The 21,499-nt window shown below is 42.0% G+C and overlaps 1 protein-coding gene across 1 annotated transcript in view; it reads left to right on the top strand.

The window, feature by feature from the left end:
• GPR19 (G protein-coupled receptor 19) overlaps nucleotides 1-20,680 on the top strand; it is a 41,211-nt gene extending 20,531 nt beyond the window's left edge. The window contains exon 4 of the mRNA XM_047867110.1: nucleotides 19,348-20,680. Within this exon, the coding sequence (XP_047723066.1) occupies nucleotides 19,370-20,617 (1,248 nt within the window). The 5' untranslated portion in view covers nucleotides 19,348-19,369 and the 3' untranslated portion in view covers nucleotides 20,618-20,680. The remainder of the gene's footprint in view (nucleotides 1-19,347) is intronic.
• Nucleotides 20,681-21,499: the final 819 nt, after the last annotated feature.

Below are 21,499 nucleotides of genomic sequence, written 5' to 3'. Positions count from 1 at the left end.
ACATTTGCGAAAGCTCTGGAAGCTTTCTGCTGGAGCCAGTTTAGGGGCCCACGTCTATTTTATGCTGCATGTGCTTGTAGAGAGGACAGTGAAGAGGTGAATGTGTAGTGGGAGAGAACTTAGCAACTACATATAGTCAAAACTATGCCTGAAATTTATATACAATAGTCAGTCTGACCCTGAAGCAGTAGCACACTAGAGTTCAAGAAGTATTCATAAATTCCTACCTGGGGATATCCAATCCCCCTGACATTTTATTTATCTTTAGAATGAGGTTCTCCTGATATTTTTATTTGTGTCTAGATATAGAGGCACCCTAATGATCTCATTTTACTCTGATGATTTGCCTGGCATCATCTCCCAACACTGAAATAGTTTATCTTGGGTTGAGGCTGAATGTGATGAGAAGGTCAGTTCCTGCCCCAGGCAGGCCTCTCCTAATCAGCTGTGGCTCCCGGTCCCCAGAACATTTAGCCAAGAACTCACACGACTATAGGACTCCTCCCCCAGAGAACCCTGGGATCTTTAGTGTCAGAGTAGATTGGAGCCACAGTACTTTTCCCAAACCATGGCAGTTAGGACTTGAGTGCAAAAGATTGTCTCAGGTTATCTTGAAAGTTTGCTTAGGATTTGAATTCAAGTTAGCAGGATAACTAGGGTTTAAACAGTCATCCCTCTTGGAGTACCTGCCTGGCTCAGTTGGTAGAAAATGGAACTCTTGATCTCAGGGTCATGAGTTTGAGCCTCATGTAGGGAGTGGAGATTACATTAAAAAATAAAAATAAAATAAATAAAATAGTCACCCCTCTTTATAATATTCAGAGACATATCCTATTGTTCCCATCTAATTCAGTCATTAAGGAGAGGAAGAAAAGGGTTTGTGGATAAACTTCTCCTCCTTACCGCCTTACCTCCAGTGTTACCTGCTGAGTGAGTTGTGCAGAAGAAAAGCCGTGCTGGAAGCACTGTACAGCCAGGCAAGTGCGGCATGCCCACCACACTCATGCAGGGCTTCTCAGGTAGGCAGGGCTGGTGTGCTCGAGAGGCTTAGGTTTGGAAACCTAGCTGGGCTTCCTACTCATCCCTCTCAAGTCTACCAGCTCTACTCTCCCAGCTGAACAGGAGAAGGTGGAACAGAGAGAGCAGAGAGGCTTCCCCTTAGGGAGAGGCCTTGCCAACCTGGAGGCTAGGAATGGAAGAGGAAATAGGAAGAGGGACACTGAGCCTGGGTGAAGGATATGAGAAAGTGAGACCGGGGCCCTGCCTCAGTCACAGTAACTTGCCCACTGCTTGTAAACCCTGCCAAATGAGTCAGGCCCTGCCAGCCAAATTACTGAATCCTTTCCTAGCATATGTGTGTATAGGGAAGGGGAAGGAATAGAAGGAAGAACCAGAATATGGATGCAGCGTCTCCTTTATGAACCAAGGCCAAAAATGACACGAGATGGGAGGTCGTCTCTCTAAGAGGACAGTTTAAAAAGCAAAAGAGGGGCGCCTGGGTGGCGCAGTCGGTTAAGCGTCCGACTTCAGCCAGGTCACGATCTCGCAGTCCGTGAGTTCGAGCCCCGCGTCGGGCTCTGGGCTGATGGCTCAGAGCCTGGAGCCTGTTTCCGATTCTGTGTCTCCCTCTCTCTCTGCCCCTCCCCCGTTCATGCTCTGTCTCTCTCTGTCCCAAAAATAAATAAAAATTTAACAAAATAAAAAAATAAAAAGCAAAAGAGGCGTTAGCATGATGAATATATTTTCCTGTTTATGGAGTCATTTTTCCCTGGCTAAACTTTTAAAACGGTCATCTCATGGAACCTCTCATTCAGCATACTTTCCTAGGCACTGGATGTCTGTCATGTGTAATCCTGATACAGACTCTGTGACATAGGTTATTAGCCCCAATTTCTGATCAGGAAATTGAAGCTCAGAGAGATGGACTAACCTGCCCGAAGTCCCACGCAGCAGATAGAGCCAGGATCTGAATTCTGTCCTCTTTCCACCATATCACAAATAAAGTTCTTTCCTCTGCATTCTTTAAAAATATAGTATATGTTTTTGGATATTAGGTTAGTATAAATACAGTTCTAGAAAATTTGGAAAATATGAAAACTATAGAACTGTAATGAAAATAAAAATCAGTCATGATCTTGCCACCTGGAAACAACCATTGTTACAATTTTGTTATATTTCTTCTCAGTCTTTCTCAATACATACAGTGATAACAAAAGTCAGTGTTTGTTGAACACTTGGTTTGTTCCAGACATTGTTCTTAGCTCCTTTCCTGCATCATTTATTTTATTCTCACAACAAATCAATAAGGTGGGTACCATTATTATCCTAATTTTATTGGTAAAAAGCACTCAATAAGGACAAAAATGTTAAGTAACTTGGTAGAGGCTACATAGGTATTGAGTGATCTGAAACCCAGGCAGGTTGCTTTATAGCAGGGTTTCTCAACCTCAGCACTATTGGTTTTTGGGGCCAGCTAACTCTGTGTTTGTGGGGAGCTTTCCTACATTATTTTAGAATGTTTAGCAGCATACCTGGCCTCTACCTACCAGATGTCAGTAACACCCTCCTCCCCCAATTGTGACATCAAGAGTGTCTTCAGACATTGCCAAATGTCCCCTGGGAGGCAGAATTAACTGTGAACCACAGCTCTAAGAGCCCATGCTCCCAATCATCACATTATACAGCCTCTTCATATTTGAAATGTGTGAAGAGTCATTTTCTTCCACATCTAAGGAATGTAACACAACTTCCAAGTTTGGGTGTAGCCTATGAAACCTTTTGGAATGTCAGTGGCTTTATAGATCATGGGTAGGAGATTAGTTACTTCCAGAAAAATGCTCATTGGTAGACTTTTATAACAGGTTTATCATATTCCCACCATTGCCCAGTTGGGAGAATAACTATGTTTTTCTTCCTTATAGTCTTTTCTCTGGTTCTCTGTGACAGGCACCCTTAGCCTTCAAGAATTCAGATTTCAGGGGCACTTCGTTGGCTCAGTTGGTTAAGTGTCCGACTTCTGTTCAGGTCATGATCTTGCAGTTCGTGAGTTCGAGCCCCGCATCTGTGCTGACAGCATAGAGCCTGCTTGGGATCCTCTGTCTCTCTCTGCCCCTCCCCGCACATGCTCTCTGTCTCTTTTTCTCTCAAAAGTAAGTAAAACATTTAAGGAAAAAAAGAATAAAAATTCAGATTCCAGGTGTACATTTACAGTATATAGCATGCTCTTATCAACTATGGTGTCAAAATATATGCCAAGTAAAGGATATCTGTTGCAAATAATTGCTTGCTAATATATCAAATACCAAGATTTGCCAGTGATTAATTTTTTTTTTATTTTTTTTTCAACGTTTATTTATTTTTGGGACAGAGAGAGACAGAGCATGAACAGGGGAGGGGCAGAGAGAGAGGGAGACACAGAATCGGAAACAGGCTCCAGGCTCTGAGCCATCAGCCCAGAGCCCGACGCGGGGCTCGAACTCACGGACCGCGAGATCGTGACCTGGCTGAAGTCGGACGCTTAACCGACTGCGCCACCCAGGCGCCCCGAATTTTTTTAATTAATTAGAATAAATTTAAGGATATCTACACAATTATTTTCTTTTCCACATGATTTCTTAGTTGAAGACTCAGTTTTGGAGTTATAGGTCAGGCTCGTAGAGTTGCACATAATTCTGGATACATCTGTAGGGGTGTGTCACATGTAAAAACACATTTGTCACATCTGTCTCTGAGGAAGAAAAGCTAAAAATGATTGGTGTAGGTGACTTGGGTCAACCATGGCTGATGTATAGAGAGGATTAAAGTATGAACCAATGAGAAATGATAGCATCGTTTTAACTTATAAAATGTCTAAAAATATATGGTACTAAAATATGTATTAACCATGTGAAAAAAAGCAAATACATGTCAAACATATTTTCAGTGACAGCTGGCTACATATAGTTGCATAATATGTCCATGAAGAATGCACATTAATGCAAATTCAAATCTAAGTTCTGCTCCATGAACTTAAAGGTTTGCTTTCTTGGAAAAACCCTGATTGAGGACAAAATTTACCCAGAGTGTTGATGTTAATTTGATGTGAAACAGAATATAAATGCTTCTGAAAAACAGAGTTCTTAGTAACTCTGTTCAGTGTTTGCACTCAGTTCTTAAGGAAAACCATCTTCTTTTCAAATGACTGTAAATCGCATCTACTGTATCGTTCTGTGCTTTGAGTGTAATGCGTCTGGTCTTTGCCTCCTCCTTCTTTCCTGAGTTTCACTAGAGATTTTAATACTGAAATCCAAGCTTGAAAATGAAACTGAACGCTTACCTCCAGAACAACTGCTCGCCTCTACTTTAACTCAGTGAGCACACAGCAGCTATTCAAAAACCGTTTGCTGCAATGAATTACATTGAATTTGGGGAGGTGCAAATCCCTTGGCCAAATTGTTTCCTTCAGAATTCGAAAGATTCCATACTGGGAAGAGAGGTGTGGGAAATTGGTAGAGGATGCTAGTAAGTTCTTCTCCCCTCTGAGAAGCTTGGTTTAGATAGAATGGAAGGCAAACACATGTGGCAGGTCCTCCCTGACCCATCACTTCTTGCAGGGAATCTTCAAGAGGTTGCTGGCTCTTCCAGGAAAATTAGTGGGGCACCTGGGGGTGGCAGGAGCAGGGTGCTTAGCTGGCCCATAGGGGAAATTCATCTCTTCTTTGGAGACCCATACTGTTCTTGGTTATCAGAAGCTCACAGAAGCCTCAGCAGCCCTAACCAACTTCCCTCTCCTCCCATCAAAATGCCCTCTTGGGATGAGCTCTCTGCCGGGTGAAAGTAGTGGGTTATATATTAAATGAATGTGTGTTGTTCCTTGAAACGTCTATCAGTTTTAGTTCATTACACTAAAAGGAACTTAGAAGTCATCTAGGCCAACTCATTGATATTGTAGACATGGAAATGGAGAGTCAGAGAGATTGATTTACTTAAGGTCCTTACAGGGATCTAAAAATAAGACCTGTTTCTCATGACTTTCTGTTCAGTGCTTATGATCAGAATCAGAGCCCTGGTTTCTTAGTCCCTGGTCCAATCTTTAAGGTAAACTACACTCTTTAAGCTTTTCAAGGTTTCTACTAATCTAGATGCTGGTGGGGTAGTGGAAAGTGGTAGTGTTCACACCCAGTTATCTAAGAAATGCCATATTGAAAAAGAATAAAAGAATTCAGATTTCAGGTGTACATTTACAGTATATAGCATGCTCTTATCAACTATGGTGTCAAAATATATGCCAAGCTCCTATTATTATTACTGCTCAACAAATTAACACAAATTTAGTAGCTTAAGATAATAGCTATTTATTATGTCACAGTTCTGCAGGTCAGAGGTCTGAGTGGGTTGGCTGGTTTCTTTGCTTAGAGTCTCACAAGGCTGAAATCAAGGTGTGGACAGGACTGTGTTTCTTTTTAGAGGATGATTCCCCTTCCAAGCTCTTCTCAGTGATTGGCAGAATCCAGTTCTTCTGGTTGTAGGACTAAGGTCACATTTTCTTCATGGCTATCAGTTGGGGACCATCCATCACTCCTAGTGGCCTCTCTCTGGTTGTTGCACGTGAGCCCCTGTATCTCAGAGCCAGCAACAGCATGTCTGCTTCCTTGTCATGCTTGGAATCATTCTCTAACTTCTTTTGCCTCATCTGTCTGTCTTTTTTTTTTTTTTTAATGTTTTATTTATTTTTGAGACAGAGACAGAGCATAAGCAGGGGAGGGGCAGAGAGAGAGAGACACAGAATCTGAAACAGGCTTCAGGCTCTGAGCTGTCAGCACAGAGCCCGACGCTGGGCTCAAACTCACAAACCACGAGATCATGGCCTGAGCTGAAGTCAGACGCTTAACCGACTGAGCCACCCAGGTGCCCCTCATCTGTCTGTTTCTAACCAGAGAGGATTCTCTGTTTTTAAGGGCTCATTCATTTATGAATCTCTTTTGCTGTGTGGCATGGACATCTTTGGTGAGGGGGGGGGGGCATTTTGCCTCCTACATATATTATTTCCTTTAAATAATGGCAGGGCTCCATCCTACCAGGCTAAGTGCAAAAGTCAGTGACAAACTTTACTGGGACTGGGAGTGGGAGTCTCTTTCTCTTCCTACGTCCTGGGGTTCTTACAGCAAAATGTATGGGATGGTCGCTCTAACCTTGGATCCCTTCTGATTATACCAGAAATGTAATTATGATCTGGGCCACAACGTGTCCTTGGAAACTGGTAGATCTGTGTTGGTACCACCCCTGGGGCAGTGGACTTTATTCCCAGCTAGAAACTCTATGCCTTGAGTCCACCCTGCTAGCTGCACTCCTCTATTACCACTTGTCAGTGGGGAGCAGTAGGGAAGTGAGTGCAGTGGGGAAGTGAGGCAAGGGTTCCAGGCCAACATTGTTTTTTGTTTTTTAACAACTTTTTCATATACCAAAACATTCCCTCATATTAAGTGTATAAGGCAGTGATTTTTGTTGTATTTACAGCATTGCACAACCATCACCATAATCAAATTTTGGAACCTTTTCATCATTCCCAAAAGATCTTTTGTGGCCATCTAGGCCTGCCTTTCACATGACTCCAGGGGCCACAGCCACATCCTGGTTCAGCCATCCTTGTTTCTGTCTCCTACCCTCTTTAGAAATCCCGTCAGAGAACTCAGCCTCCAGAAAACAAAAGCCAAGGAAACAGTGTTGTCTCAGGCCCAGTAATACAACTCTCCTGCAAAATAAGGCAGAACTTAGGGTCTGGGGTCATTCTCAGAAGGGGACAGAAAAAAAAATCTCAGCAAAGAGCACAGCACAAATCAATTCTCGAGTGACTTATTATCTTGCCTCCGTACAATGCGGTGGAGTCTTCCAGTTGCAATTATCAATGGGCAACACTGACTCCGTGGAACAGTGACCTGCAGGTGAGTGAATCAGGCCTCCTCTTTTTCCCCTCCTCTAGGCAGAAATGAAGGCATTCTTTGCTCCCTGCTTAAATGACCAGGTGGGGACATATTGTGGAGTGGGATAGGCGAATAGGGGAACGAATCTGGTACAGAGTCAAAGGAAGTTCCCAGAGGCACTTAGGCCCTCTAGGCCCCGCTTACCCCTTTTTCTCTCTTTCTTGTCCCCCATCCCCTGTGAGATAGGTTTTTTTGACTGCAGAGAAATCTGAGTTGCCTCAAGGAAAACAGCCTATCACAAGTACTAAGTCCAGGCCTTAAGGAGCCTGAAACATTGTTCAAGATCTGGAAGGTAGCTGGGGATCCAGGGCAGCTTAGGGACTGGGTTTTCTTGTCTTGTCATCTGTCTGCAGCAGGTGTCCTAGGGAGTCTACTAGCAATGGCTTGTTCTTCTCTGTCATGGCTGCTACGCTTCCTTTGGTTCCCCAACCACCCAGCCCTAAAGAAGGTCCTCCTACCGTGCTCTGCTCTTTTCTTTCACAGAACTCACTACAACTTACTGGTTTTATTTGTACTTATTTATTCCTCTTCTCTCCATCCCTCCACAGCATAGTCGTAATTAGACTGTGAACTTCCTGAAGGTAGGGACATGGTTTTATTGGTCATTGTATACATAGTTCTTAGCACAGTACATTCTGGCGCATAGTATGATCTTAAAATGGATTTATGGAATGATGAATGACTTAATGAAAATGGGCAAAGAATCTCAATAGACATTTCTCCAAACTTATCTATTTATCTGACAACTGGATGTCTCTACTTGGGTATCTGCTAAGAATGTAACTCACCCAAAATAGAATTACTGATTTCCAGATCCCCAAACTTTTTCTCCCCCCACCCCCATCGCAGACCCTCAAACCTAGGAGTCATCCCTGTTCCCCTAACCCCATCACACACCAGGAGATATTCTTGGCTCTGTCTCCAAAATATTTTCAGTAGCCATCTACTTTTCTCCACCTACATTGCTACTAGGTCTAAGCCATCATTATTACTTACTTAGCTTATTGTAACAGTTTCTTAACTGGTGCCCCCACTTCTCTCAGCCACCTACACAGCAATTAAAGTTGTATTTTTAAAACATAAATCAGGTCATACTCCTATCACTCTTTTGCTTAAAGCCTGCAGTGAGTCTCATTGCAATAAGAATAATATCTGTGCCCTACAATGCTATATGTGATTTAATCCACTGCCTACCTTTCTGATTATATCAGGTACCATTTTATTCCACATTCATATGCTTCAGCTACATAACAAGCTTATTCCTGCCCCAGGGTCTTTGCACACATTGCTTCTGCCTAGAATGTTATTCTGACTTTCCTGTGGCTGGCTTGCCATCACTGGAGTTTCAGCTGTAGTATCACTTCTTCAGAGAACTGTTCTCTGGCCACTCCATCTAAAATAAGACCCTATGTTACAATGATTTTAGAGGCAAGTAATAGAAAACTCAAAGGGGATTAAAGCCATACAGAAACATTGCTTATTTGAGAAGCCTAGTGGTGGCTGTTCTAACATTACCTCAGTGTCAGGACACTGGGTAATATCTTTTTGAGTCTCAGGACTTCCCCTGCCCTTATTACTGGGTGATAAGATACCACCCAGTGCCCCGACCTCTTCACATGACAGTTTACAAAGGTTAAGAAGTAAGGGGCAGCCAGGCCCATAAGATAGAACACTTTCCACATGCCTCTTTCCTCTTATCAAGAGAGAAACATTTTCTCAAGAGCTTCCCAACACCCACCTAGAGATTTCCTCTTGTCTCAGTGCCAGAAGCAATGATGGTGTAACCATCCCTAGCTGCAAGGGATGGCAGAAAGTGGTTATCTTGCCTTTTCAGCCTCTTGAGAGAGGAAGGCAAGGGAGAAGTTGGGAATGGCCATTGGGTAACCAACCAGTCACGTGCCATCCCATTTTTCATGGATCCTTGGTCCCTCATTTTGCTTTATTTTTCTCCCTAGTACTAGCCATTTCTTTACTCTTTATGTATTTGTTTAGCTGTAATTTGTTTTCCCTACTAGAGGTAAGCTCCACAAAAACAGGGACCTTGTCTGTCTAGCTGACTTCTATATTTTTAGCAATTAGCACAATCCTGGTTCATATTAAGTGATAAAAAATATTGGGTAATTGTATAATTGAAGACTATTTTGCATATACCATTGTAAGAAAATAGTCATTTCTTAGGGTGATGTTTCTTGATATTTCTCCCCCCCCCCCCCCATTTTGTCTGACTTTATAGATTTTGTGTGAACAGTAGAGAGAGGGAGAAGTTCAGTATTATTAACCCCGGAGCTGCATCCCTCCTGCACAGAACTTTACTAAGTGGCAGTGGGGTGAGAGAGATTGGCTAGTGTCCTTTATATGCACCTATAGTGAGATGCCAGGGTAACCTAACATTTTCTCCTGCAACATTGTTTGTAAAGAATTTGGGGAGGACTGCAGCTCATGACCAACAGAAACGTTCATGTGGGGTAGAGCTTGGGTTCCTTTCTGTTATATTCTTTTGGGTGTGACATTTATTACAGTGCTAGCCATCCCTACACAAAACTGTCAAGTAGGTGCTTCTTCACCTTCAGCCTTTCACCCTTCACCCACTCCCTCCCATAATGGCACCCCATCTTTATTCTCTCAGGTGTGACTGTCCTCAAGACTTTTGTTTTGGCATCTCTTCTTTTTTCCTTTCCACTAAGATCATTGATCTCAGAGATAAAAGGGGTCTCTTCTGCTTATAATAGTAAAAATATTTACTCTTTAAGAAGCATTTACATTTTAATAGGGACCTTGACTTTAAAAGAATGATGCTCTAATGGTAAGAGAAGTTGAGAAAGAAGCTTTCCTTGTTCCCAGAAATCACTCCAAGGATGCTGACTCTGTTTATTTCTGATATTTTAGAATTCATGTGAAGGACAAAGAAAGGTAAAGGTGGTAGAAGAGTAATACAGGTCCATGGACAGCCAGTATCCAGACACAAAGATGGTGTGCCCAGGCTGCTCTTAGGACACTGCTTGATCCCAGGCTGGAAACAGATTGAAAGGCACAGAGCTGGAAATATTACGGAGGAATATTTATATGTTATATAACATACAATAGAAAAGGGGGAAAGGGCAGTAGAGAAAATTCCAGGTTAGTAAGCATGTGATACTAGGGGTCTCCGATGGTGGAGGAGAAACTGTTTCACTGGAAATATGAGGTTCTTTTGCAATTATTCAGAATTACTTAATGGAAATAATTTAAGTGGAGTGGATTTCACATGTTTTTGAGAAAGACATTCAATTCATTGTATTACATATTTTGGTTTAAAGTATAGAAAAAGGTTTTATTTGGCTAATCTGTCACTAAAAAAAATCATGCCCAACTTGGAGAAAGGTTGTGTTGATTTATTTGGATCTCAATGATTTTTCCCTTAGAATCAACAATGTGAATAATGATTAGGTGCCAAGGCCCCTCTGCAAAAGCCATTCACTCTTAACACAGTTAAATTATGTGACTGATGTTAGTATTATCACTACAGTATGAGATGTGGTTACTAAAATTTGCTTGTCATATGGCTTTTGAGACTTCCATGGGCCAACAGTAGTAAAAGTGCTAATTTTTTTTTAAGTTTTAAAAAGTTGATATTTAAGTTCTGTTTAGTTAACATACAGTATAATGTTAGTTTTAGGTGTACAGTATAGTGATTCAACACTTCCATTCATCACAAAGTGCTGATCAGAAGTGCACTCTTTAATCCCCCTCACCTAGGTCACCTGTCCCTCCGGCTCCCCTCTGGTAACCATCAGTTTGTTTTCTATAGTTGAGTCTTTCTTGGTTTGCCTCTCCTTTTTTCCTCTTTGCTCATTTGTTTCTTAAATTCTATATATTGTGAAATCATATGGTGCCTGTCTTTCTCTGACTGATTTACTTCACTTAGCGTAATGCTCTCTAGCTCCATCCTTGTTGTTGCAAGTGGCAAGATTTCATTCTTTTTTATGGCTGAGTAATATTCCATTGTGTGTATATACACATCACATTTTCTTTATCCGTTCACCTATCAGTGGACACTTGGGCTGTTTCCTTAATTTGGCTCTTGTGATAATACTGCTATAAACATTTGGGGTGCATGTATCCCTTCAAATTAGTATTTTTGTATTCTTTAGGTAAATGCCTTGTAGTGCAATTGCTGGATTGTACTAGTCCTATTTTTAACTTTTTTAAGAACCTCCATAAGAGTGCTAATTTTTTAAGCACTTGCTATGTGCTAGACACTGCATTAGATCATGTATAGACCTGCACAAGGATAAGGCTTATTGACAATTTTCCTCATACTAGGCAGATTGGTTGGTATTAGCTCATTTAACTCCTGTGCATATATTATCTCATTTTATCTTCATAATAATCAAATACGATAGGAATAATTATCCTTATTTTACAGATAAGAAAACTGGAGTTCAAGAAGGGTTAGATCATTTGTCCCGGGTCACACAACAACTTAGTGAGCAACAAAGGTGGAATTTACACTTGAGCTTTCTAACTTCAAAGTCTTCATATATGTACGCTTTGCAATATTCCTATATTGTGAGATGAGAAGATTTTCAGCACAGGATTATGTTCTGGGTGTAGGTTTGCCAGATTTAGCTAATAAAAATATAGGATACCAGTTAAATATTATATGGGATATATCTGTGCTAAAATATTGTCCTTTATCTGAAATTCATCTTTTACTGGGGATCCTGTATTTCATCTGGCAGGCATATCTGGGTGGCACATTGTGAGAACGTGTCTTATCCTCTCTGGTTTTTTGTTCCCCCACCACAGTCATGCTGGTGGCTACCTGGGCCTTATGTAGTTCCATAAGGCACTGAGCTCAGTGTCCACACCAAAGCCATAGCTCAGAGCCAGAAAGCGAGATAACCATTCAGGAAGCTTCTGAAGAGCCTGTGTGGCCTCCTTAGCCATTTGTAAATTCAGGGATGTAAATTCAGGGCTTCAGGGTATGTTGCCCTGTAAATCCTGCCCTACCGGAGGCAGTAGGCTGGTAAATGTTTAACATCTAGTTGAGCAGGAGGAGAAAAAAAAACAAAACAAAACCTGATTTGTGGTGTTTGTCAGTTTCCATGGTGTGAATATTCCTGCCAAGGCTGATTTATACCAGCATGATGTCATTGAACTTGGAGTTGCGAAGAAATGTGCACAGCTGGCTCTGGGGAGCTCATGCAAGCCAGTCACCCACTACTGTTTTGGGTATTTCTTATTTTCACATATACAGCCTACTAACAATGCAAGGTTTAAGAGCAAATATCTACCACCATGGTATTTTCTAAGTTACAAAAATTAAAATTTAAAGGAGACATTTCCCTACTTGGGGCACTACCATTGATCAAACTTTTCCTCACTTTCAGTTCAAACGGGTTTAGAGTTCTGCTTTCATCCTGTGTTTAAAAGCCAATAACGGTTAATCATGTGTTATAATGAATTTCCAATCATCTCACATTTTTCATTCTGAAGAAAGGCTGTATTTCCAGACCAACATGTCTTACTGTACTTTTGATGCCAAGCCTCTGTGCAGTATATGGTGGGAGTGATTTTTTTTTCCCCAAATGTTCACTATGTCACATATTTCTGAGCTAGCATATTGAACAGATGTATCTGTGGGTAGGCAAGAGGCTGTGGCGGAATAATTTTACATTCCTGTGTTTGAGGAGTCAAGAAAGACCTATCCATGTACAGCCAGTGTGAACCTCTGAATTCAGATCCAGCCTTTTGTGGCCTCCCTAGGCATGAAGCCCTAGTGGTGGTTAAGAGCATGGGCTTTGGAGTGAGGCAGTCCTGGGGTGACTACTTTATAACTATATGATCTTGGGGAAGAACTTCAGTTTTTTCCATTTGTGAAACATGGCTATTACCTACCTCAAAGGGCTATGTGTATGAAGTACCTGACATATAGTAAGCACAAAATAGATATCAATTCTCAGTGGTGTTAATGCTGTAACTACTGTCATAATTGTAATTAGTCTTACTGCTCAGTAGTAAACAACCTTATCTTATGTATCTGCTTTGGTCCAGCAGAAGCTTACCATGGTACAAGAAAATGTCTCAGATTGGTTTTTTTTTTTTTTCCCCAACCAAATCATGTAAAAAAAAAAATTCAACATTATAAAAATTCTAGTTTGACATTAAATGTTTAAACAGATTTCAGAAATAAAAATGGTCTTTCTCTATTGTAAGAATGCCTGTGAATCTTTATAATTCCATGGGGGAAAAGAGATCAGTTGTTAGGGTTCTTTGAATCTAGAAGCCGAAGCAGCAGTTGATGCTTGGCAAGGAATGGCCCCTGGTACAACCCTGAAGTAAACCAAGTTTGTCAGCTGTGTGCCTCTGTTCCTCTTTTGGTCCTTTTGTTTGTTTCTCATCTTTCATGCATTCATCCACCTATCAGTGTGATTTTCAAAAAGCTAAAATCATGACTCACTCTTACACAAATAGGGGATGAACGTAGGTCAAAGATTTATCAACTTGCTACTGAAGAAACCAATGAGGTAATAAGGCTGGTTCTAAGAGCATTTGAATAGATGGGTATTTATAGGGTTTTGTTATTGTTATTGTTTGTTTTTTTAAAGAAGATGGACATAAGATTGCTAGACAGACACAAAACTGATGTCCTACCGAGCAATAAGTTCATAACTCTTGGAGTTATTTTTTCTGCTAGACAGAAATCTGCATGTTAACATGTACTTTCACAATGTCTGGGCTTTAGTCATATAGTAAATAGCAAAATCAAGCACAGATACATTCTCCCAGAGAATTAAATAATTCTTTGGGGGAACCGCCTTTAACAGTGTCTTAGCATGACATTAAAAAGATATGCTATACTCTCTTTGCTTTATTTTCAAGTATTGGATACTTTTTATTAACACATTTATCCATTTATTTATTCAGTAAACTTTTAGTATCTATATGCCCCAGGGATGCAGAGATAAAAACACAGTCCTTGCCCTAAGGAACTCATAACCTTATGAAGCAGAGCAACATTCAAAATAAAAGTTGCAGGGTGCCTGGGTGGCTCAGTTGGTCGAGCATCTGACTTCCGCTCAGGTCATGATCTCATAGTTCATGAGTTTGAGCTCCACATTGGGCTCTGTGCTGGCAGGTCAGAGACTGTCTGGGATTCTCTCTTGCCTTCTCCCCTTCTCAAAATAAATAAACTTGAAAAAAACAAAAACAAAAAACAAAACAAAGTAAAAATTGCAATATACAGTAACAGGCATTTACCCCAGGCTCCTGAGGGGGGGATGGAGGTCCACCCAGTCCCTAGCTCTATACCATGTCAACCCATCCACCATTTCCCCACCTGTATATTGCAATAGCTCTCCTAGAGCCTGATAGATGAATGATAGTGTATAGAGATATATTCTAATAAGGGCCTTCAGTACTCAACTCAGTGGGGTGTATCATGTGGCAGTCTCAGAACTGAAGGGGAAGAGAGAGGTCGATCAGGAAAGAGGTGAATAAGTTTTTCCTGTTGCTGTTAAAATTACTGCATATATGGGGCGCCTGGGTGGCGCAGTTGGTTAAGCGTCCGACTTCAGCCAGGTCATGATCTCGCGGTCAGTGAGTTCGAGCCCCGCGTCGGGCTCTGGGCTGATGGCTCGGAGCCTGGAGCCTGTTTCCGATTCTGTGTCTCCCTCTCTCTCTGCCCCTCCCCCGTTCATGCTCTGTCTCTCTCTGTCCCAAAAATAAATAAAAAAACGTTGAAAAAAATTAAAAAAAAAAATAAAATTACTGCATATGGATAACCCAGACATAATAACTAATTAAACAACCCTTGTATTTCAGAAACACTCCCCTGAAGAAGGATTTATTTCCAAATTAATGGGGTAGGCGAAATTTTACTTTGGAACCTGAAATTTTACTTTGGAACCCTAGAATTTAGTTATAACATGGCAGACTATTTTTTGGGGGGTGGGGATTGCAGAAGCCTGTCTGAGGACAGACGTCTCAACTACCTTCACTCTCCCTTAAATGAGAATTCTGCATGTAGCAGTCGATGGAGGTGACTTTAGTTTCACAGTCTGTTTTCCTGTCTCCATGGTCACCAGTGTTTCAGCTCCATGAGAAGACACAATGACTTTCTATCTCTGGGTTTAATTTTCCTAGCAGAGCCCCCTATGGTAGGAGTCCTACATTTCAGTTCTCTGTCCCTATGGATTTGATTCAGTAAATATTTAATGGGCAATTATTAATGTAAAGACAAAGAATAGCATTCTTCACCTGGGAGCCCACAGTTTGATGGGGGAAGTCAGAAACATGAAAGCAATTCTGAAGCAGGGACTCCTGATCTTGGCTGCACATTAGGATCACCTGGGGGGTTGCACTCCAGGCCAGTGAAATTAGAATCTCTGGGGGAGGACCAGGACATCAGTATTTTTTAAAAGCTCCCTGAGAGAGTCCAATGCGTTGCTAAGCTAGAGAACCATTGTTCTAAAGGAAAGTATACTTGGAAAATGCTGCAATAAAGGACTAACAAAGTGCTGTGTGAACAAGGATACCACAGCCATTCTGGCTTTGTTCATACTCTCATCCACTGTTGACCACATTTCAGCCCATGAATGCAGAAAATGTAACCTCTCACTGTAACCTTGGGGAAATTTTAGGTCAGTTTGATTGTAGGACATTTAGAAACTGTGTATACTCTAGGAGGTGTGGTTTGTAGGAAACTATGTCCCCTAAGGGAAAGGGGACACAAAAAAAGATGACCCCCAAATTCATTCCACATGCTCTCTCTCTTCTTTGGAATGTTTTTTTCACTCCCTGTCTTCCTAAAGAAGTCCTAGTCTCTAAATCCCCAACTCAAACATCACCTCCTTTGTGAAGTGTCTCCTTTCTTTTTCATATCCCATGTAAAATTGGGTCCTTGTTTTTCTCTGCCACTTAGCTGCTTGCCTTTTTAGAATCAATTATAATTATTACAGAATTTAGTTATGTCAGGCAGCTGTTTATCCATTTTCCCTCTTACGGGCTTTACTTATCAGTTTCCCTAGTACCTAGCATAGTGTCTTGTCTTGGTTTGTTGAATGAAAAAACAGAGCCGTAGCAGTTGTACGTAATGTCCAAAAAGTCGTGCCATCGTTGGGGAGACCTGGACTCAGGACCTCCTCAAGTCTCCCTCGTCCGATTTCTGAGCTTTAGGAGCCTCTGCTTCCGAGTGGTGGGGCTAGAGAAGTGGGCAGACACACTCGCTGGTGTAATGCAGCTGGAGGAAGTGATGGAAGGCCTCCTGGTGCTTTAGTTGTGGTGGTGAACTTGAGTTTCATCTCCAGAATTTTGCTACAAGGGAGAGAGAAACAAAAGTAAGTTCACAGGTTCAAAGTGTGTGTGTTGACTACGGAAAAGAGGCTGTGCCACCAAGTCCTGTTTTATTTACGCTGCAGGCATCCCCCAAAAGTTGAGCACAGCCTGGGAAGATTCCTCGTCTGTTTTACTTTTAAACTTTAAATCTTTATTATATTTTATTTTATTTGTAGATAATCCCCACACCCAGTGTGAGGCTCAAACTCCCAACCCCGAGATCAAGTCACACACTCTACCGACTGAGCCAGCCAGGTGCCCCTAAAGTTTAAATCTTTAAAAAAATAATTTTTTTTGGCATTTCGTAGGTTTTACACATATAAAGGTGAAGAGATCATTTCAACTTTATAAGTACAAGGGTCATGCATTCCAGATTTTCTAGGGCAGTGCTAACTTTAGATCTTATATTCTGTTTTCAGACTGCGTATCCTGATTTTTTTTTGATGGAGAATGTGGTTGGTATTCTTATAATATCACCCAGCCAGCCATGCTTAAAAGCCTTCTAGTAGTCAAATTTCTAATTATCTTACATTTCTTTTGAGAAATCATGTAAGGCTGCCTTATGGACAAAAAAGCCTGAAGGTAATATGGGACTGGCATTTACCACATCACACTGAGCTCCAGATTTTTGTTGAATGTGGTTTCAGGGTGAGAACAGTATATATTAACACTCCTCTCCCTACCACAAATTAGTGCAAAAGTCCTTCAAGGAAAAGCGGGCCATTAAGAACTGTTCTGCCATTAAAAACTGTTCTTTCGGGGCGCCTGGGTGGCTCAGTCGGTTGGGCGTCCGACTTCGGCTCAGGTCACGATCTCGCAGTCCATGGGTTCGAGCCCCGTGTCGGGCTCTGTGCTGACAGCTCAGAGCCTGGAGCCCGCTTCGGATTCTGTGTCTCCCTCTCTCTCTGCCCCTCCCCCACTCATGCTTGCTCTCTCTGTCTCAAAAATAAATAAAGGTTAAAAATTTAAAAAAAAAAAAAAGAAAAAGAAAAACTGTTCTTTCATTAAGAACTGTTCTTGGTAGGGACCTGAATGGCTCAGTTGGAGGAGCGTGTGACTCTTGATCTTAGGGTTGTGAGTTTGAACCCCACGTTGGGTGTGGAGATTACTTAAAAAATGAAATCTTTAAAAGAAAAACAATAACAAAAACTGCTCTTTAATCCCACCTCTAAACTTCAGAAATGCTTCTGTGTGAGGCTGGTCAACAGGAACCCACCAACAGGGACACAGGGCCCCGCGGGAGCTGCTGGAGGGCCCCCCTGCTGTGCCACAGGCTACATGGGACTGCTCTGGTTATTTTGGACATAGATGCTGTGTTTTCTCTTTCTGCTTAATAGATTCAGACCAAATTAGACCTTAATAATCCAACTACAACCAAAGTCACACCAATTTTAATTGAATAGCCCACAATTATATAATTGTTTTACCTATTAAAAAGTGTAACTTTTAGGGGCGCCTGGGTGGCGCAGTCGGTTAAGCATCCGACTTCAGCCAGGTCACGATCTTGTGGTCCGGGAGTTCGAGCCCCGCGTCGGGCTCTGGGCTGATGGCTCAGAGCTTGGAGCCTGTTTCCGATTCTGTGTCTCCCTCTCTCTCTGCCCCTCCCCCGTTCATGCTCTGTCTCTCTCTGTCCCAAAAAATAAATAAACGTTGAAAAAAAAAATTAAAAAAAAAAAAAAGTGTAACTTTTATTGTCACCAAATAGTACCCTAAAAAGTTAAAGGCTAAATTTATAATAATCTTCTATATCTAAGGATCATAAGCTTTTACTTATTTATTTTTTTAAATTTATTTTGAGAGAGACAGCATGAATGGGGGAGGGGCAAAGAAGAGGAGAAAGATAACCCCAAGTAGCCTCCACACAGCACAGAGCCCTATGTGGGGCTCAAACTCACAAACCATGAGATCATCTGAGGTGAAACCAAGAGTCGGACACTTAACTGACTGAGCCATCCCGGCGCCCCAAGGGTCATAAGCTTTTAAAAAACCAGCTGAGGGGCACTGAATGGCTCTGTCGGTTAAGTGTCTGACTTCGGCTCAAATCATGATCTCGCGGTTTGTAAGTTCAAGCCCCACATCAGGCTCTGTGCTGCTAGCTTGGAGCCTGGAGCCTACTTGGGATTCTGTGTCTCCCTCTCTCTCTGCCCCTCCTCTGCTCATGCTCTGTCTCTCTCTGTCTCTCAAAAATAAATAAATGTTTATTTACCCAGCTGAGTAACAGTTACAGTTGGCTGGTTTTAATCATCCATTTGCCACAAACTTTCTAGTAACCTGGTTACATTCTATAGAGAACATCTTGTATGTTCTTTAGTCAATATGTTATTCTATGAAACAGTAACAGCAGAATAGCCTCAAGTTACATCATTTGTAAGTAGCAAGCTATTAGAACAGGGATCATGTCATCTTTTGGAAGAAGCAAGCTATTTTCAGATGTCATTAAATTAGAAGCTACTTCTGGCTCCTGTGAAAGTGTTATATACAGTTGCTCCGGCCTTTCATAATGCTTCTGTACTGGAAATTCTGCATAAGTAAGAACGGGGCCATCTCTGGGAACCAGCCAGGCTGTCTGCACAGATTCCTGTTAGCTGTTTCCATAGCTGACATCCGTGTGTTTCCATCTGCCCGAGTCTTCTTGTCGCAGCCTCACTGCTTTAGTGTCCTGACATTTAGGAACTTCTCACCTGCTTGCCATGCATTCCATTTGGGAGTAGCACCCTTACCATGAGCCAGATTTGAGTGCCTTAACCCTTTGTGGTCCCCAGCGGGTGAAGGCAACAAGGATATGTCTAGGGGTGGGGCTGGGCAGGAGTTCTACCTCACTTGAGTAAGGGTTGAGAAAGGGAGAGGCCAGGGACAGCCTGAGCTGGGATCAGCCAAAACAGCTCCTAAAACAAAAGAGAAGTGGAACCAGAGCTCTTTCTGGATGGTAGTCCAGGGTTCCTGCCAGTCCACGGGTCCTACTCACTGACAGACAACAACAGTCTCAGTGTCCGATAAGACTGTTAGCCTTAGGAGTCGCTCTTTATAACACCATTTTAACAGGAGGCCTCATTCTTCTTTTCTTATCCAGAACTAAGAGGAAAAAAGTGAATATGGTTTTTGCTCACAGAATGGATAACAGCAAGCCGCCTTTGGTCATCCCCACGCTCCTGGTGCCCCTCCAAAACCACAGCTGCACCGAAACAGCCACACCTCTGCCAAGCCGTGACCTGACAGACTTACATGGGGAGCATGGCTGGATGAGCAACAGAACGGACCTGCAGTACGGACTGAGACCCGGGGAAGTGGCCACAGCCAGCATTTTCTTCGGGGCCCTGTGGCTGTTCTCTGTATTTGGCAACTCCCTGGTTTGTCTGGTCATCCACCGGAGTAGGAGGACACAGTCCACCACCAACTACTTTGTGGTCTCCATGGCATGTGCTGATCTTCTCGTCAGCGTCGCCAGTACGCCTTTCGTCCTGCTTCAGTTCGCCACGGGGAGGTGGACACTTGGCAGTGTGATGTGTAAGCTGGTGCGGTATTTTCAGTATCTCACCCCAGGCGTCCAGATCTACGTCCTCCTCTCCATCTGCATAGACCGGTTCTACACCATTGTCTATCCCCTGAGCTTCAAGGTGTCCAGAGAAAAAGCCAAGAAAATGATTGCCGCGTCGTGGGTCTTCAATGCAGCCTTCGTGACCCCCGTGTTCTTTTTCTATGGCTCCCACTGGGACAGTCATTGCAATTACTTCCTCCCTGCCTCTTGGGAAGGAACTGCCTACACTGTCATCCATTTCTTGGTGAGCTTTGTGATTCCTTCTGTCCTCATCATCTTATTTTACCAGAAGGTCGTGAAGTATATCTGGAGAATAGGCACCGATGGTCGGACAGTGCGGAGGACGATGAACATTGTCCCGAGGACAAAAGTGAAAACTATCAAGATGTTCCTCATTTTAAATCTATTGTTCCTGCTCTCCTGGCTACCTTTTCATGTGGCTCAGCTGTGGCACCCCCCCGAACGGGACTCTAAGAAAAGTTCTCTTGTTTTCACAGCTATCACATGGATATCTTTTAGTTCTTCAGCCTCTAAACCTACGCTCTATTCCATTTATAATGCCAATTTTAGGAGAGGAATGAAAGAAACTTTTTGCATGTCCTCAATGAAGTGTTACCGAAGCAATGCCTATACTATCACAACCAGTTCAAGGATGGCCAAAAAAAACTACGTTGGCATTTCAGAAATTCCTCCCACGGCCAAAACTATAACCAAAGACTCAATCTATGATTCATTTGACAGAGAAGCCAAGGAAAAAAAGCTTGCTTGGCCCATTAATTCAAATCCACCAAATACTTTTGTCTAATTTCGCAGAGTTCTTTCAATTATTGTTATGTTGCCAGAGATTAAAAAGCTTTAACTCTAAAAACAGAAGCTATTTATATGCATTTTTTTTTCTGTCAACTTTCTGAGGGAAATGTTTTATTTTGTAAAATGCATTTAACTATTGATTGGAATTTCTGTGGTTTTCTTTTGGTTGCCTTTTCTTTTAGGGGAAGCTTTCACCTTGAGCTATAGTTAAGAGTTCTTTTACTCTATTAGTTACGTACATAAAAGAGAGAATGCGTTCCTACTTTTTAGTTACCATTAGGTCCAAAAAGCATAAACCATACACACAGCCTTTGATTAATGACTCAAATTTGTTTTATTCTGTCTCCTTTTATTCTGTCCCTTTATTCTCCTCCCTACTGAAATTTTATAACTATGGGCTTCTGTTCCAAATGAAATCTCCTGTCACACACACTTCAGAGACTTGTATTTCTGCGACTAAGTAACATTGAGGGAGTGTTAATATTGTATATGTTTTTACATTAGTTTCTTCCAAGTAATCGCTGTCCGGATCTCCTGTGGAAAGCACCCCGTATGATGGAATACACTGGAACTTTCTGGGAAGTCTTCTGTGATTAAATTTGACTCAGGATTCTTAGGGAAAGAAAACTTATAAAATTGCCTAATATCTCTCTCCCTCTCTCTCTCTCTCTCTCTCTCTCTCTCCCCATCTCTCATTTTCATTCTCCCTTAACCTAAGCAGTTGATGAGGTCTTGAAAATTCCGAGGTCAATATGTTTTTCTCACATCTGTGTCCCATCTGGGCTGTGTCTAGGATGTTTACTTCCCTTCTATGAGTTAAACTCAAGCAAATGAGTAGGTGTCCTTGCTAGGCAAGCCCTTTAGAAAATGCCAGTGG

The sequence above is a fragment of the Prionailurus viverrinus genome, chromosome B4 (assembly GCF_022837055.1).
Source record: "Prionailurus viverrinus isolate Anna chromosome B4, UM_Priviv_1.0, whole genome shotgun sequence".
In the NCBI taxonomy this organism is placed as follows: domain Eukaryota; kingdom Metazoa; phylum Chordata; class Mammalia; order Carnivora; family Felidae; genus Prionailurus; species Prionailurus viverrinus.
This window is presented reverse-complemented; position numbering and strand designations above follow the sequence as displayed.